Source organism: Onychomys torridus, chromosome 1 (genome assembly GCF_903995425.1).
Source record: "Onychomys torridus chromosome 1, mOncTor1.1, whole genome shotgun sequence".
NCBI lineage: Eukaryota > Metazoa > Chordata > Mammalia > Rodentia > Cricetidae > Onychomys > Onychomys torridus.
In genome coordinates, this window is record NC_050443.1 from 41,004,220 (window position 1) to 41,023,908 (window position 19,689).

The 19,689-nt window shown below is 40.8% G+C and overlaps 1 protein-coding gene across 9 annotated transcripts in view; it reads right to left on the reverse strand.

Moving 5' to 3' along the window:
- Positions 1–19,689, reverse strand: part of Gabra5 (gamma-aminobutyric acid type A receptor subunit alpha5) — a 105,824-nt gene that overhangs the window by 67,842 nt on the left and 18,293 nt on the right. For all 9 annotated transcript variants that reach the window (XM_036207139.1, XM_036207115.1, XM_036207122.1 and 6 more), the window contains 2 exons: positions 18,090–18,157; positions 17,765–17,985 (listed from right to left, as the gene is read on the reverse strand). In XM_036207139.1, coding sequence (XP_036063032.1) covers positions 17,765–17,985; positions 18,090–18,157 — 289 coding nt within the window. The remainder of the gene's footprint in view (positions 1–17,764; positions 17,986–18,089; positions 18,158–19,689) is intronic.

Sequence of the window (19,689 nt, forward strand, 5' to 3'; positions counted from 1 at the left end):
GAGTGGCATTTCTGACTTCTCTTTGTCTCTTTTCCCAGCATATTGATTCATATTGATTCCTGTGGTTGTATGTACTTCTGGACATGCTGGTCCTATGTCCAGAACACCCTGGTAGTTTTAGCATCATGCCATTGTTCATTGATTTCAGCCTTGATGCCTCCCTGTGAACTCACCCTGCCCTTCATTCATAACTACATGCACAGCAAGCCATCTCTGTCACTGTGACCTGACAGCTGGGCAGGCAGCCAAGCCCCAGACATACTCAGGGTAAGACTTTGTCATGTGACTCAATGGATGGGCCAGGGGACAGGGAGCAGGGAGTAGAGAACAGGGAGCAAGGGAAGGGTGGCTGTGAAGGGCTGTGGCACCGAGGACAGGGTAGAGAGGCAGCTAAACCAGTGTTCCACTGAACTACTATTTTTTGAACTGAACTTGGAGACAGGCAAATCAGTCCAAATGGATATCTGTCTCAGGAGATGAAAGTTCATTCACTTAGTGTGTGTACACATGTGCATGTGCATGCACACATGCACGTGCACACACACACAATGTCACATATCTGTACACAGTCACAAACTGTATCATACTACATATCCATATGCATTCTCTCATTCACATACTTATATACAGCAGTCACCTGACATACCCTTTACTTATTTGTGCACTCATAAACAACACATATACACATATCTCTTTACATATGTCTCACACATTACACACTCAAACATATACACCCATACTCAAATCCACACATCCACCATCCACATATACCATATAACAAGCACCATAAATGCTCATTCACCACAACACTCACTCTCCTACATACCCCACATACCCACACATATTCACCTGTCCATAAACTCATACACATGGTTCTTATTCTAGCCATCCTCAGTGGTATGTCCTCAAGCTCCGTTGTGCACTATCAAAGCACAGAATTGGGAAGGAGAACAGAGGGTCTGCCTTCCAGTGTTCTGAGCATTTTAGGTAACCTAGCTGGACAGAACAGGATGTCTGCTGTAGGATGATGGCACATAGTGGACACAGGTGTAGTCCTGAGGTGAGTCATCACTCAGGCTTTCTGGGAAAAGCTGTCACTTGTCACTTACCACATGAAGCTACCTGAAGGACCTGTGACACCCTCACCCTCCTCCACTGAGCTGGGACTCAGTCTCTGTAGGTCAGGACCCAGGGAAAGGTCTTAAAGTGTACTCTCTGTGAAATTAAACACAAATGTCTTGGAATGTATTTTTCCCTGTGCTAGACAGTTTCATTTAGCTGTCTCAAAGACAACTTACATAAAATTTAGAACAGAATTCATTTCTGTCACTCACTTGTGAAAGTCTGGCAGCTTTCAAATGTCCCCGCTTCTCCCTTCCCTCCTTCCAGGCACTACCTTGGGGAATGACAACATTTTGAAGCTGGCATTATTTTTGACACCTCCGACACACTGACTGCTTCACATCTTCAACAAGTCTTGTCAGCTCCCCAAAGAACAGACAGACATGCTCCCTTTCGTCCATGTCCTTAGAGTCCACCTCTGCCTCCTGTCTGGATGCATCATTCCCTGTAACTGCCCTTGGAATACTGATCCTGCAGGCCATTATCTCTGCAAAGCAGTAGGTTCTTTGCTTCAACTTCAGTGAGTGTTGATGCTCTTTCTCACCAGCCTAGTCTGCATACAACACAAAGGTGTAGAGTTCTATACTCCATGATTAGCCTCTTCTTACCTACCCAAGTGTCTTCTCTTGGGCCAGGTAACAGGCAGCCTAGTCCAGGAGGCCTTTCCTGACCACTCCCAGCCCAAAGGACATCTCCTCTTCCCCTGTGTTCTTCCTATGTTTGAATGCTGTCAGTTGGAAACAACCCATGATCACTGATTGGCCTTACATTGTGTTAGCTACTGTAGGAGAAGACAGCCAGCAAGAAAAAAAGCAAGCTTCAATAATAAAATTCTGCCATATATTATTCTCCTGTCTGTGAATGTCATGGTTTATTGACTGCACACAGGTTTAGAATGCTTTAGAAACCCCCCTCATGTTAACAGAGCATAGCATCAAAGCTTTAATGTTCCTCAAATACTCCAAGACTCCACTAAAGTCTGAAACTCCCCTTGATCTTCAGGTTGTTAGCTGTCTGATGTGGATACTATTAACTAAACTTGGATTCTCTGCCAGACACTGAGACATCTCTCTAGCCCCATCTTTAATTTTTAAATGCAATACAAGATTGGTTTGTACTGCATCTAGGAAAACCAGCAAACACAAAGAACTCAAGATTCAAATGTTTTTGAGAAACACAATGTGTGGCAGACCCTAACATATCTCTTGATCAGCATCAAGGACATGCCAGGTAAATTTCAAAATCTCACTGCTATTACTCCTGTGGTCATTTGGCTGACGTAAGTGTTCTCAGGCTCAGGAGGGATGGCTGGAATGCAGACAAAGCTATGTAGTCATCATTTTCCAATTGCTGAAAGGCCTAGCCACATCTTTAATTAGTTAAATTCTTAAGGCCGGATTATTCATTTTTTTTTTTTCTAGAGAAAGGTGTGTGTGTGGGGGGGAATGGAAGACTTTTCAGCAACCATTGACCTTGACCCAGAGCTCTCATGTTGCCACTGTCTGGAAAATAGGCGCAGTGTGGCCATACACCAGTGAGTGCCATGGTTCCTGGAGATACTCTGCTAAAGCCCAGCATCTTATTTCCCTTGAAAGTCCTTCAGTGATCCAGGCAGCAAGGATGCTTGCTCAGCAGCCAGCTCCTGACGCTGGCCTACTTCTCCGTGTGTGTGTGTGTGTGTGTGTGTGTGTGTGTGTGTGTGTGTGTGTGTGTGTGTGTGTGTGTGTGTGTACTCACAATGCCATCTAGTGGCAGTAATTGCACACTACCTATTGTTTTCTTGGGCATTTGTTAATGTAGAGCAGGCAGGCAGGCCGTTGGGTTTTATGAATGAATGAATGTCTACAGTTCACTTTGATCTATTTAACTTATCTATGGATAAAGATAATACTGTCACAAATTCTTTCATGAATTTGTATTTCTGAAGCACCTGTTGTGTAACAAAACCAACAGTATAAGTTCTTGTAAATCAGTAAGCAAAGCATCTCAAATGGTTGACTGCTAGGGCATTTTCTTGTGAGGCTGAAAGCCTAAATCTGAAACCCTCACCACCCTGGGACTCAATGCTACCACCCTCTCTCCCAACAGAGATTCCTTAGAATCTTGTGGCGGTTGCAGTCTTTCATAATAGGTGACTCTGTCTAAGAAGGTCCTCAATAGGCAGGGGACCCCATAATGCCAGCCAGAGAAGAGCAATAGCCAGAGCTCTCTCTCATTAAGACTGAGATGATCCATAGCCTTGGGAGAGCCAGGGGATACAGAATCAAATGTACAGGAAAAGTCTATTCATGCATTTTCCAAAATGCCAAAAGCACTCATGGATGTAGTACACTGAATGGATGTAGTGACAATGATCTCACAATACACTCAGAAGAATTCTAGTTATTTTTTTCTGAGCAAGATATATACATGAAATATATGCTCTGAATATCCTTGTTTGCACATATTTTTCATCAAATATATAAGCTCAAATCTTCATAAAACTGGCAGAAGTTAATCATTCAGTAGGTTTGTGAATGAAATAAGGATTATATATTTGTGTTTCTGTGTGGTTTTGTGTTTGTGCATATTTGTATATGTTTGTGTGTCTGTGTGTCTTTATGCATTCGTATATTTTTTCAGTGTTTGTGTGCTGGCATACCTGTATATGTGCGTTTTTAGAAACTGTGTGACTATAAATTGAGTGATACACTGTTTGGCCACATATAAATCATTAAAAAACACAAATAGGAAATTAAAAACCTCCTAAAATTAATTTACATGAAAGTACAATGCATGAGAACTTTTTTAAAAAAAAAAGATAAATCAGAGGGGATCCTAAGAGGAAAGTTTATAGCTATGATTGCCTACATTAAAAATCAGGTTTCCAGGAGAACATGGGGGTCCATGCCTGGATTCCTAGCAGTGGAGAGGCTGAGTCAGGAGGGTTGTCATTAGTCTGAACCTGCACTATATGCATAGTGAAAACCTGTTTCAAATACAAAGCAAAACAAAAATCAGAAAGACCACAAGTTAATCATTTATAGTGTAATTCAAAGTAGGTTAAAAATAAGCCAAACTTAAGGCCAGTAGATAGTAAGAAATAATGAAGATCAGTCAGAATAATAAAATGAAGACTAAAAGAAAAATACAAAGACTCAATAAAACAAACAACCACAGAAACAAACAAATTAACCAAAAGACAGAGAAGACCCAAATTATTCAAAATTAAGCATTTTATTACTTTATAACAGATAGTAATGAAAACTACAGGGTCATTAACAAATACTTGTATTTTTTGAAAAACAATTAGAAAATCTACAAGAAATGGGTAAATTCACACTTCTAACCAAAATTAAATCAAGAGGTTATAAAGAATTTAAACAGGTCTATAGCAAGCAGCTGGTTGAAGCAACAATAGTCTTTCAATAAAAAGGACCGCCCCCCCCCATCTGAAAAAGAAGAGCCTCTACACCTCTGATGCTCCAGGGCAAGCTGCAAGCCCAGGGAGGCATCAGGTCTGACTGTCACTAAGGCCCACAGGCATTGTTGAATTCCACAACTCACAGCAAAAGCTGCAGACACAGGTGAGAGACCTCAGCTTTCAGGGCAGTACCTGATGCTCAGTGGAAGACACCAGAGAGAAACTCCAGCCCTGCACACCAGTTCCACAGAGAGAAACAACACCTCAGCCCTACTAGGACTTATTCCCTCAGTGAACACCATAAACCTCACCACTGAGAGCAAAAAGAGCACTTGAATTTCTCAAATGAAAAGAGGAAAGAAAAACTCAACCAATGAACTAACTTTAGATTTTGCAATTCCAGCACAGAACAGAAACATCATTAAAAAAAAAAAAATCAAGATGCCTTATCTCCTCCACAAATCACTGTGGAATAGTGTGGAAGAGAGAATGAAAGGAAATAAGATAGTGAATCTACAATATGAAAATAGAGTTAGAATTGCTGAAAAAAAACAAACTGAAATGATGATAGAAATGAAAAATTCAATAAGTCAAATAAAAGCTACAATGGAAAGCCTTGCCAACAGAACGCATGATGTGGAAATCAGCAAATCAGGAATGGAAGATAAGGTAGAGGAATTGGATCACTTACTAAAGGGGTATAATAATTTTTAAAAGAAATATGAACATGAAGTGGCAGAGCTCTGGAACACCACACAAAGATCTAAATTTCAGATGGGCATAGGATAAGAAGAATGCCATAATGAAGGCATAGAAAATATCTTCAATAAAATCATGGGAGAAATTTCCCCAAACTTATAAAAAGAAATGCCCATCCAGGTACAAGACATCTATAGAACTCCAAAGAGAAAGAAGGGAAAAGAAACTCTTTATGAAATATTGTAGTTAAAACATTAAAAATGAAGAATAAAGAAAGGGTATTGAAGGCTTCAAGAGAGAAGAGTCAAGACACTTTATAAAGACAGAATCACCAACAGCTGATTATTAAACAAAAAGTATGAAGCCAGAAAGGCTTGGAAGGATGTATTCCAATTTCTGAAAAACCACAATTATGAACTTAGACTATTTTGCTTACCAAAACTAACTATTAAAGTTGAAGGTAAAATAAAAAATTTCATGATACCAACAGAATAACATTATGGCTACTGATCCATAAGTGTCCTGTCCAGTGTCCTGTGTTAAGGAGCTGGTGGAGATGCTTGAGTATGAAGACAAGGATAAACACACTCAAGAAGGTACAAGAATAAATTAATGACTCCAGAAGAGTCACCGAAAAGAAGCCTAAGAAAATACCACAGAACAATAAGATGACAAGAATTAAAAGATATTCAATAATAAATCTTAGTATTAACAGTCTCAGTTCCCCCTAAAGAGACAGACTAGCAGACTGCCTTGGAAAACAGAATCCATCTTTATGTTACCACCAGGAAATTTATCTCACCCTGCATGACAGACAACACTTTAAGGTTAAGGGTGTGAAAAAGGTATTCTGAGCAAATGAAACCCAGAAACAGCAGGCATGGCCATTCTAATACACACAAAGTGACAAAATACACTTTGTGGTAATTTGAATGTAATTGGCCCCCATAAGCCCATAGGGAGTGGCACTATTAGGAGGTGTGGCTTTGTTGCAATAGGTAGGGCCTTGTTGGAGGAAGTGTGTCACTGTGAGATGGGCTTTGGGGTCTCATATATGTTCAAGCCACGCTCAGTGTCCTAGTTAACTTCCTGTTGCCTGCTGGTCAAGACGTAGGACTTTCAACTCCTTCTCCAACACGATGTCTGCTTACATGCCACCGTGTTGCATCATGACAATAATGGACTCAATCTCTGAAAATATAAGCAACTCCAATAAACCATTTTCCTTTATAAGAGTTGCCATGGTCATGGTGTCTCTACAGAAACAGAAACCCTAACTAGAACACATTTCAAACCAAAACTAATTAGAAGAGGTAAGCAGGAGAGGAAAGTGGGGAGGGAATAGGGAAAGAGTTGGAGAGGAGGGAATGGGGGGGGTGGATTTGATCCAAACACTTTAAATGTATGTATGAACATTAAATGAAATATTTTAAAGCCAAGGACTGGACAGATTTCTTGCTGTATTCTACCAAACCTTTAAAGAAAAACTAAGCAATGAAGCAATGATCCTCAACTCTTCCAAAAATAGAAGGGAAAGGAATACTACAAAACACATTCTATGGAGCAAGTTTTCACCTGATACTCAGTCCAGATAATGATATGGTAAGAAAATAAAGAAAACAAAAATATCTTAATAAACATAGAACTTAAATTTGAACATTTTTCTTGCAAACCAAGTTCAAGAAAATATTAAGAAGAACATAAGCCATGACCAAGTTGATTTCATTCCAGAGATGCAAGGATTGTGTGTGTGTGTGTGTGTGTGTGTGTGTGTGTGTGTGTGTGTGTATCAATAAATGTAATATAGAAAGAATAGGTATAAGGTCAAAATATCATACAGTCCTCTTGATAGGTATAGAAAGATCTCTTAGGAAGTTCAATATAATTACAAGAAAAAAATCAGATATAGGGCCAGTGGCAGTGGCGCACGCCTTTAACCCAGCACTCAGAAGGTAGAGCCAGGTGGATCTCTGTGAATTCGAGGCCAGCCTGGTCTACAGAGCAAGATCCAGGACAGGTACCAAAACTACACAGAGAAACCCTGTCTCAAAAACAACAACAACAACAACAACAACAACAAAATCAGATATAGAAGAAACATGTATTAACACATCTTTATAATAAAGGCTACATCCTGTAAACCTGTGGTCAGCATTATACTGAAAGTAAAACAATTTCCTCTAAAATCAGGAATGAGAAAATGCATACTTTTCACTCTTATATAACACATTGCTTAAATTGTTGGCCAGAGCAACAAAGGCAAAGGACAGAAATGACTGGCATAAATAGGAAAGGAAGAGGCCAGTTTGTCCTTTTATTTGAAGGAGACATGATATTCTGCTTTAAAGACACTAAAGTTTCTTCTCACAAACATTTCCAATGAAGTAGTAGGTGTAAAATTAACATACAAAAATCATCATCTTTCCTATGTTCTAATAAACTTGTGAAGAAAGAAGTCAGGGAAGGAAATCCAATTCATAATAGTGTTAATAAATAAGATACTTAGGAACAAACCTAGATATTGTGGTGAAAGACCTCAAACATGGAAACTTTAAACCACTGAAGAAAATTTAAAGATGACACCAAAGGATGGAAACAACCCTATGTTTTCATGGAATGGCAAAATTCATAAGTGAAAATCACTATGTTACCAAAAGTGATCTAGATTCAGTCTCATTAAAATTCTAAAGGCTTTCTTCACAAAGCTAGGAACATATTATAAAACTGGTATATGGAAACACAAAAGATAACCACTGATAGCCAAAGAAATATTAAGCATAAGGGACAGGGCCAGAGGAATCACACACAATACCTGATTTTAAATTATTCTACAGAGTCAGTGGAACAAAAGTAGTATGGTGCTGGCCTTAAATAGGCATATTTCATATGGAGTAGACTAGAGGCTCCAGAAACAAACACACATGGCTACAGCTAAATAACTTTTGACAGAGTTATCAAAAACATGCATCACAGACTACATAGCTCCATGTAGGATGCAACTAGACCCACCTTACACAAAAAATTAACTTAAAATGGATTCCAGACACAGTGTAAGGCTTGAAACTTTGTAACTACTGGAGTGAAATATAAGGAAAACATTTTAAAGTAAAGAATAGGCAATACTTTTCTGGACAGGACTCTAATAGCTCAGGTAGTAACCTTGAGAATTTAAAAACTGTAAGTGCATATAAGTAAAGAGCTTCTCCACAGAATAACAAGCAATAAAATGGTGAAAGACAGCCTAAAATTTTGGGGAAACTATTTCCCAGCTCAACATCTGTCATGGGACTAATATCTAGAATTTATGAAGAACACAGAAAATTAAACACCAACATCATACAGTCAACCAATTAATGAAAGTTCATCAGAACTGAACAATAAGACACTACTGCTGAATCTGACGTGTACTTTGGTTGCAGGATACAGAGAAACAAAGCTGGAGCTGAGCTGTGATCTTCCTCCCTGGGAGTTAGCTTTCTTGGTTCAGGAATTTGCTGTGTAGCTTGCTGGGAGAGAAGTTCTCAACAGTTTTACCTGGCTATGAGCCCTGTGAGATTCAATAACAACTTGTTAGGCAAGATGCACCCAATGGTGCAAAAGTGGATTGACTACTATGGTTCCTCCAGCCACTTTCTTACTGGATTTTAGGCCTCCTTCACAGGAGGAATTCATGCCTGGTGATGCAAAACTGGTCAAAAGTCCATGGCTATCGAAGTCATAGGTCCTATGGTAAAACCAACTGTTGTCTTGCTATATGGACCTGGTGTCAAACTGCCTTCGAATGTTTACATTTACATCCATAGATTATGGTTAGCCTTGGCTAAAGAAGCATATTCTTGAAGTGGACATTGGTTAATGCAGAAATTCCTAACTGATGAGAGTGCTGAGACTGTGGACTAATCAACCCTAAATTGGACATCTATATCACCTCCTCCAATGGTCTAGGAACAAGGAGGGGAGAAATGATGTAAAAGCCAGATAATGGGAAAAAGTGCTTGCCACATTGTCTTCTGGACATGACCTGGGTATCGAACCCATGAACTCACAGCAACAGAGGACTGGGATCATCAACACTATCATGGATCAAGAAGATGCCCATAACTGCCACTTTTCCCTTAGGAGGCAATTTGTGGTTGCTGGAAGTGGAAGAGTCATATTTCTCACTGTTCTAGCTCACCTATGCTCATGCAGGCAATCCTAATTATAGCAGTCCTCAAAAACAGACATAGAAGTAGCAAGGAGCCTCTTGGGAATAAGTGGTTTGGCGGGAAGCAGAAGTGAGTAAGAGAGAATAACAGGGGAGATTATAACCCAATTATATTATCTACAGCTATGTAATGAAATCATGAAAATAAAGTGTAGAAAATAAATTGAGTAAATGAATTGAATAAGTGGCATTCAAAGGAAGAAATATAAATGGCCACAGACTATCTGAAAAATAGAGTTGAAAATTCTTAGCCTCAAGGGAAATGCAAATTTAATCTACACTAGAATTTCATCTCTCACCAGCCAGATGGCTATCAAGGAAACGAATGACAAGGAATATTTATAAGGATGCAGGGAAAGATGAACGCCTAGTCACTGTTAGTAAGGATGTAAATTTGTGCAGCCACTATGGCAATCAGTGGGGAGCTCCTCAGAGCACTAAAAATAGAACACATACGCAAGGAATTCTAAGGCAACATATTATATGCATACTTTCACACCCATATTTATCAAAGTACTACATACAAAGCCCAAAATATGGGCACCAGTCTAGATGTTCACCAACAGATAAATGGGTAATAAAATGTGTTATAGATACACACTGGAGGTTTATTCATCCACCAAGAAGAATGAAATTATGCCATTTGCAGAAAATTGAATTAAAAAAATCATGTTATGCAAAGTAAGTTAGATTCAGAAAGACGGTGGCTGCATGTGTTCATTCCTGTGTGCAATAATATATATTGTATTAGAAGAGGAACCAGGAGGGAGAAAGAAGGTGGAGAGGGGAACAAGAAAGGCCCATTGGGTGTGGGAGAGAGACAGAATATCACAAGTTGTCTTTCACATGCTGGATACAGATATAATTGCAGGTTGGGGATTTAGCTCAGTGGTAGAGCGCTTGCCTAGCAAGCACAAGGCCCTGGGCTCGATCCTCAGCTCAAAAACAACAACAACAACAACAACAACAACAACAACAACAACAACAAAAAAACGATGTAATTGCAACACACATGACAGACATGAAGGCAGAGTTGGGAATATCTGAAAAGAGGAAGAGGACATGTGAGGATGGGGTGTGGGACTAGGAGGGGAGGGGGATGACAAATATGGGCAATAAGTACAATGATATATGTATGAAAATGTCATAATGAAACACATTGTTTTGGGAGCTAACAACAAAAGAACTTCCAGGGCATAAGTTTGCATTGAACCTACACACATACTCCTGGTAGGCTTGAACTCACCTCCAGGTGAGATCTCATACACAGCGCAATGTGAAAACTAGGTAAATAACTGGAATGCTGTGTTGTGTAGGGAGTAACAACCAGGAAAGTTGTCCTGTTTTGTGCAGGTGGATTGTTGTTACTATGTGTGATCTGAGGCTGTGTGAATCTGACGATGTGGAGCCCACAAGTGTGAAGGACTGATTGGATGACACAGACTAGGCCCCTTTCATGGATGTTAAACACAGGACACTGGCTAATCTAGCAGTGTGCTACTCGGGATGTTGAAAGCCCAGAGTGCAGAGAGCTGAGGTGGCAAGCGGAGCAAGAGAGGCATATCAGGCAGGTCTAGGGGCCAATCAGTGAAGAGCTGAACTATGGTGGGTGCATGCCTACCACAAGCCTACTGGGAATGGGCAGATGAGAGCAAAGATGGGCACGGAAATGTCCAGACCCCAGGATCCAGAGCAAGTGCACTGAAATCAAGCCATAAAAAGGCTTCTGTGAACCTTCGAAGAAAGGAAAGAGCAAGCTGGTGTTACTAGAATCTGTATATGCTTCGGTTGCTAATGTGGCTCATGGAATGACAGCCACTTCTCTTTCACACACAGAGTGAGACTTCAAAATATTTACCTAGCTTCTGTCCAATTCCTGGGATTAATCCAAAGCATATATCCATGAATTGCACCACGGTGTTGCTTACTGTAGATTGAAAAACTGAAAGCACGTGGACTTTGTATAGACTCATGAACATGAAAGACCTACATAATGGAACACAATGTGTCACAGTTTCAGAATCATGTTTAAGGTACATAAAAAGGTTTCCAATGTGTGCTACATCATAGAACAAAACAGACTTCAGAGAAATAAGCCATTTAAAAACTGTAGGAGACTGTGTGTGCGCATATAAACACACATTGTATGTGAGACATACAGAGAGATGGATTCTTGTTACCCTCCAAAATATTAATATCAACTCTTTATTCTATTACTACACCCGTGTTTTCCAAATTTTTTAAGTCAGCTACAAGATTCGGCTAATGTATCTATTGTCTCATAGTGTTTTTAGATTTATTTTCATTTTGTGTGCATGAATGGTTTGCCTGCATATATGTCTGTGTACCATGTGCATGCCTGATGCATGAGTAGATCAGAAGAAGGCATGGATCTCCTGAAACTGAAGTGATAGATGGTTGTGGGTGATGGAAATTAAACTCAGGTCCTCTGCAAGAGCAAGTGGCCTTACCTACTGAGCCAACCCTACAGCTCCTAGTTCATAAGGTAATGTTTTGGCTTTTGGTTTGATTTTAGGGTGTATGTGTGTTTGTGTTGTAGGTCAGAGATCCATGTCAGTCACTCCCCACTTAACTCTTTGAAATAGTGTCTGTCAACTGAGGTCACTGACTGGCTGGACTGTGTCACAGTTGAGCGAGGTATTTCCTACGTTGGCTTTCCAGATCTGGGATTAAGTGTAAGACAGAGCTCGCAGGTGCATGCCTTAACATCTGGGCTTTCTTAGTGCATGCTGGAATTTGAGTTCAGGTCCTCATGCTTGTAGAGCAAGCCCTTTACCACTGAGCATGCCCCAGTCCCATAATAACTAGATACTATGTTATATTATGTATAGATGTTTGCATTTGCATATGCATACACACACCTCACTGCCAAGTTAAAATTTTCTAGCTATAAATGTACACTTTTCAGATACATTGCCCTAAGTCAGACATTTGTAACACATGTAATTCCCTTAAGTTACACTTTCACTGGAAGGATGGGGCCAATCTTTGAGCTGAACTTTGACTATACTGCCATCTAGTGGGCATAGGACTGATGTGCATATTTACTATAAACCAGTTCTTAGCAAAATGTGTCTTTGATATTAGAAGAGATAAAAACAGACAGTCATGGGGGTAAATATGATCAAAATGCATAAGCACATGTATGAAAATGTCAAAATGAAAGCCATTATTTTGCACAATTAATATATGCTACTAGATTTAGAAAAAGAGTAATGCAATGTTTGTTTGTTTTTTAAGTATGCTTTCTTCAAAGTAAAATAGCAGACAGTACACTCACTGGGTGGGGGACAAACTGGAGAGACATTCGATGCAGACAGTACTGGGGGATGCTACTCTGCTGTGCACTCTGATATGGTGGTAAAAACTGTCAACACTCCAGTGTTCCTGCCTAGGTCTTTTATCACACACAAATGAAGGGATCCCAAGCAGAAGAGCTCCTGGGTTTCCTGAGGTAGGCATGACTCTGGCTTTGCAAACCTTCTTCTGGAAGTCCTTTCTTTCCTCTAGTGTTTTTTGCTCAACAGACTAACAAATTCAGCCAGGAGTCCACTGTGCAGGGCTGTGTCCCCTGTGGTGGTGTTCACAACATTATCTTACACAGCACACATGTTCAGAAGGTTAAAGAAGAGGAAAGGCAGCCATTGGTCACAAGGTGACCTGCTCATAAAATACAATAAATCATAGCTTGGTATACTCCTTGGGAGACAACCCACCCTGAGCTTCAGGGGCTTGTCCAGAGGGGATCCATGCTCACCTTCCATGCAGTGATGACAGAAAGTTCCACGCAGAAAATAAAAAGCAATTATACAGACTTGACATAGCAACAGTCTCCAGCAGACCTCTGGGGTCATTATCCTTTCCTCCCATGACCTTAGGAAGAATGGCCTGGGGCATCTCTGTGGTGGCTTCCTTAGCCTGTGGTGGTATTGTGTTCCCCAAAATATTGCGTGTGCCCCAAAATAAACTTATCTGGGGTCAGAGAACAGGACAGCCACAATATTAAACATGAGGATAGGCAGTGGTAGCACACGCCTTTAATCCCAGAAAGCAAGCCTTTAATCCCAGGGAGTAGGGGTAGAAAGAGAAAGATTATATAAGGCATAAAGACCAGAAACTAGAAGCATTTGGCTAGTTAAGCATTTGGTTGGTTAAGCTTTTAGGCTTTGGAGCAGCAGCAGTTCAGCTGAGAGCCATTGGGATGAGAACACGGAAGCTTGCAGTCTGAAGAAACAAGACCAGCTGGAAGCATTCACCCCAAAAACTGGACTCGGGTTTGATTTTATTAATACGACTTTTAAGATTGATGCTACAGTGACCCACCCACCAATGCTGGGCACAGGACTCTGGGGAGGATGTGTGCTTAAGGCTATTCTACCAGAAACAACTGGTCACCGTCTCTAACTTCCCATGTCAGGTTTGCAGATTTGAAAGGAAGAGGGTGTGAAAATGAGACTCAGGAGAAACAATATTTTGAGTTCCATATTCATCCTCTCCTGGGTTAGTAAACTGCAATCTGAACTTCTTGGGCAATGCATATGCATAGTTGTTCACATTCTCACATTCATACGCATATCTCAGTGTCCAGTTGAATTTCTCTAGCTAAAGATATATACTATTTGTCAAATACAGATCTCTGCAACCACAGAGAGGTATAGTCCCAGGAGCCTTGTGCTTTGGGAGAACATCAATAGCAAGCAAAATGCTCTGCTAATATTGATGCCCATAGCCTGGGGGAATCAACTCAGGACACTTTCAATTTATAGTGGGTTTACTGAAACATAATCTCCAAAAATTGTAAGTCTCTGAGTTTATCTTTGGACTTCTTGTTTCATTTCATAGTTGGGTACTGGGAATGGAGCCCAGGGTCTCACACTTAAACTCATAATCTACCCCTGAGCTCACTCCCAGCCAAAGGTGACTTCTTTTTGAAGATAATGGGAAATGTCAGTGGTTCTCTTTAGGCTTATTGGAGATGTTGGTGAAGTTTATCTTTAGACCATAAAAACAATGGCCCATTGGGGCAATCCTAAAAGGTTTTCAGATCCCTCACTGACAATTAGCTCCAGGTAAGTGTGTCAGGTGACAGGCACTTGGGGAGCATGCATCAACAATGGCTAGAAAGATTTCCAGTTTGCTCAGCGATGTGTGTTTTTAAATGACTGCTAACTTCTGGAGCATGGTGGGTACTGTAAGCAAAACCCTACCAAAGCACAAGCACTTCTTTGGTTTATATTGGGTTTTATTGTACTGGGGGAGACAATGGCTGCTATTTTTAAACATTTCTAGGTCTGCTTTGGGCTAAAAAGGGTACTATGCAGACACTAGCTTTCACTACACATTCATGCTTCATCTTTTACACTAGATACAATGTCTTACAGAAGAGTAAGAACAAAATTTTACTTGAACAATGTACCCATTTGTGTATTTTTTCAACTGTTTGGTGTCGTGGGCAATATCACAATGCACATTTCTGTACTGATGTTCAGGCCATATTTCTTATGACCTCTTCAGAGTGAATGTTACCAAGGAATTACTGCACCAAGGGAAACAAAACCACTGTTTTTGTATGGTATGTAACCTGGCTATCTGTTCATGTAACAAATGCCTGCAAAATATCAATTTACAAAGAGAAAAAGATCTTTCTGGATCAGTTTTGGAAATTTCAGTAATAACCTGTTGGCTCCATTGTGTTGGGCTTGTGTCAAGATAAACGACATAAGGGGCAGGAATACATGGTAGAGCCATAGCAGGTGTCTCATACTAGGAAGCCAAATGGAGGGAACAAAAAGGTTATCCCCTTGCTTTGAAGACTAGGCCACATACCTTGAAGGCTCCAACTCTTCCCAATATCACTGCTTAGAGGATAAAGCCTTTAGTATACTGGCCATGGAGGGACATTGAAGATGTCCTGACACTACAGTGCCAGGTCTGATGTCTGACCTTAATGCTGAATAGAAAAGCTGTTCCCCAAAATGCCCACAATGGGTGGGCACCAGGTCCTCCCTTGCCAGCATGTAACCCATGCATTGACAGTAATTTTTACTGACATTTTACTGTCTTTGAAAAATCAGTAAAATGATGGTTGGTGTTTGTCCAGTTGACTCAATGTTAACTGGGAAAATTCCTCCATAAGATTTCTTTGTATGTAAGTCTGTGGGGTACTGTCTTGATTTATGATTGAAACAGAAGGTCCCAGCCCACTGTGGGGGTGCCACCCCAGAGAGGTGGTCGTGGGTTGTATAAGAAAGCAAACTGAGAATTCCTTAAAGAGTAAGCCAGTGAGTAGCATTCCTCCACAGCCTCTGATTCAGTTCCTGCCCCAGGTTCTAATCTTGAGTTCCTGTCCTGACTTCAGTATAAGCTGAAATAAATCCTGCCCTTCCCACATTGCTTTTGGTCACAGAGTTTCATCACAGCAGTAGAAACCTAAGTGAGACAGCTTTAGCACACTAAAATGCTCAGCAGTTCCAAGGACTATTCCACTTCTCAAGTCTTGTAGACTGAGAAAAAGAAAACTCATGATCAACTTTGCAGCTCATTAACAGACTCACTCTGCATAAACAACCACTCATTACTGCCACAAGACACTGTGGCTCTCATCACTCTTACCCTTCCTTCTGGCATGGCACTCTACAGTTGGTACTGATAGGACTCTCCTAGATCCAGTAAGAATGTGGCTGCGCTCCAGCATACAAATGCAATGGATAAAGCAAGGCTATTGCTGAAACTGTGGCTGGCCCTTTGACGGTTCTGTGATCTTGAGGTGATTACCAAACTTCTAGGAGTCTCCTTCACTTTGAGCATTAAATGTGAAGGTGTTACCTGCACCTAGATAGCAAAACTCTCTGAGGACAGAAAGATTTGATGTCAGTGCCCTAAAAATGACACTCAATGAGGGGGCCCCTATCCTATCTGTTTCCCCTCTCTATAGTGTAGTTAACTCCACTCCTCACATAGGTAATGTGTACCAGAGTGTGGCATCACACTGTGTCAAGTAAAGCCGCACATTTTATGATCTCAGGCTTACATTTTGGATATAACTAGTCTCTTGAGATGAGACTCAAGGACAATAATCTAGTGGGATGGTGGCTATCTTTATTCTATGAAAAAAGCCACTCCCACAATAGCCACATTAAATCATCACCCCAATGCTAGATGCCTCCTAGAATGCTCCATGAGCTCACTCTGTCTTGCACCTTTCTCTGTTAACCTGAGTTTTCCACAGGGTACTGACCTAGGGCTCATTCTCAATCTTGCCTCTGTTTCTCATCTTCTCCACAGACTTCTTTGAATGAAGAAAGTGCTGTGTAGACACACTTACTCTTAGAGCTGTGTCCATCTATGGGCACAAGTTCAAAGATACTTTTATGGAAAAGTGAAGGGTTGGGCAGAAAATGAAATACCAAGATGCATTTCAATGTCTTGCTCACTACCACTCTGCTTACTAGTCAAGTCTTGCTGCCAAATAGGTGCATGACACCATGCCCATATGTCCCTGAAGGCCTATAGTTGGAAACACAGCCTCCAAGTGTGATAATAGCTATAATATTTTGCAATATGGTTAAGTACTAAAGTTCTTTTTGAACAAAAATTTACTAAAATAAATTCCACATATACCTAGATGAGTGTATGTGTGTGGCTAGGGAATGCAGCCTTACTTTTTTGTTTTCTGTAACCTTGAAAGCATTTCCTCAAGCCTACTTATGTTCACCATGGAAACTGAAGAGCTATGAAGGACTCTTGCTCATTAGTCAATTCATCTATTAACTGAAGTCTGAGTAATTCAGAATAAGAGTGGCAAATGTCCTTTTAAATTAAAAACATTAAAACTTATTCTAAGTATTTAAATCTTATCAAAACATAAGAACTGTGTTTTTAAACCTTGAAAAAGCTGTACAACTACAACAAAAAAGGGTTCATTTTAGGTTCTTAATAAAATTTGTATAAAATGTAATTTCCCTCTTTCATTATCTGAGTCACTACTTCAAAGGATGCTCTTGAGCATGTACCAAAATAAAATGGAGTACAAATGCTGATGTTTGTAGACCTCTTCAGCCCAGGGAAACAATCTGAACAACCTTAGCATCTGTACTTCTCCAAGCACAAGTGCTCACTGTACAGTGCACCACAGTACACACACACACACACACACACACACACACACACACACGTGCCCCACACACATGTGCAACCTTCAAATCATCTGCATACCCATTAGACACCAAGCTTCATCCAGATATGTCTGGGTCACACCTGGATATAGCCATCAACTGAACTGGCCAGCTACCCAGGGGTACTCAACTGCTCACCGCATGGTGTAGAGAAGTGTGCCATCATCCTCCAGCCTTAGCAGCTTGTTGGGCGTGGTCATGTTGTGTGCGATGGACTTCTTCCCATTGTGGAAGAATGTGTCTGGGGTCCAGATCTTGCTGGCAAGAAGATTGTTGAGAGGCAGGCGTTGCATGGGCCCCTTAAACCGCAGCCTTTCATCTTTCCAGCTTTGTCGGAAAAACACATCTATGGTATATTCCTAATACAGAAGAAGGCATCAGAGTGATATCTCAGTGAGAGAGGCCCTTAACACAATTAATTCAGTGTGGGAATTGTTTGTGTTGACCAGGCTTTGGTACCTACCATTTCTGTATCAGACACTGGGCCAAAGCTGGTAACGTAGATGTCTGTTCGCACCTGCGTGATTCGCTCTGCAACACAGACACAGGTTGCTTTGCATTGCCTCAACATATGCCTCCTCTATACTGTGCTGATGTTCTCAGGGTGGCACTCAACTCCATTCTTTGTAACAGTGGCATATTTATGTGTTTGTGAACCTGGAAGACTTGAAAAAATATTCAATGGACCTGGGCTGTTCCAAAGTACAAATCAACTAGAGTATCCCTCATGTTAGGAAAAATGGCCTGGGTCTCATGGTACCTCAGCCCCTGGGGAGTGGTCTTCAATAGATGTGGACTGAGATGGGAAGTCTTGAGTAGTGACACTACTAAACTTGGAACCATAAGGCCAGCCTTCTGTGGATACTGACTTGAGTGAATGCCCCAATAAAAGTGGAAGTACTGTGTAGATTCAGAAAAAGAGTAATAAGCAAGGGCTTTGGTGCATGCCACAACAAGTATATCTTGAAAATGAACCGCTCCTCCTTATATGATATTGTGAATTATTAGAAATTCCCATCCCAGGGTCCACTAAAGTGATGATGGGGTATACAGAAGTACCAAAATGATCAATGACACTGGGACAGAAGCTCATGTTTTCCCTGGGTCATGCGCAGAAACTATATTCAGAATGCACCACCACCCACACTTAACCAGTCCAAGTTGCCTAATGACACAGTGGGCTCAAATAGTTTCCTGAATCCTCCTTGAGGTATTATTCCACTTGCATGGTATATATTTACCATGTTTGTGTAGTATGACTTCAGTGTCTGCCTTCTGGATATGATGCAAACCCTACTGCACCCTCTGACCCACAGAGGCTCATTGGGTTCTCTGCTGAATGAATAAGAGTGACACAGGCTATCTGAATAAAATTCTGCAAGAGTTGATGGCAGCTCAGCAGTCCTCTCTGTGCTTTGGCCCTGTGAGTGTGCAACTAGAGATGGAGCTGTTGGGCACTGAGCCCAATAATGTCTTTCAGTGGGGTAGACAGATGACATCAAACCTGTGAGCATTTTTCCTGCTTTTCATAAATCTTCATTAATAATACAAACATCAGAGAACATTTTATTCAAGAATGCATCTGACAAAGGGTCTAAACCTCATGGTTTGTATGTATAGGAACAAAGGTAGTAGATTGAGAGTTTGGAAGTAGTCACTATTTCAGACCTCCACTAGGGTTCAGGGGACTTCTCCTTTGGATAAGCAGGGCCATTGTAAATACCTTAACTATGAACTCAGTGAGAAAACAGACTTCTGGTATGTAAAGGCACAAAGGAAACCTTCAATGGGCAGTGGAATTCTGATAAGCATTTACAGACAAAAGAGTGAGGGTCTTTTCTTATTTCCTAACACACCATATGCTCAGCTTTAACAGCACCTAAGAACTTGGTTCCTCCCTAAGGAACCAGAGTGGACTATCAGATTATCTGGAAAGCAGGGAGGCTTCAGCAATGTGATAAGGAAACTTCCCTTCAGCCCCATGAATCTGGAAAATAATAACACAGGACACAAGATAGATAGGCTCTCCACTCAAAATCCTGGAAAAATAGTTCTCTCTGGAA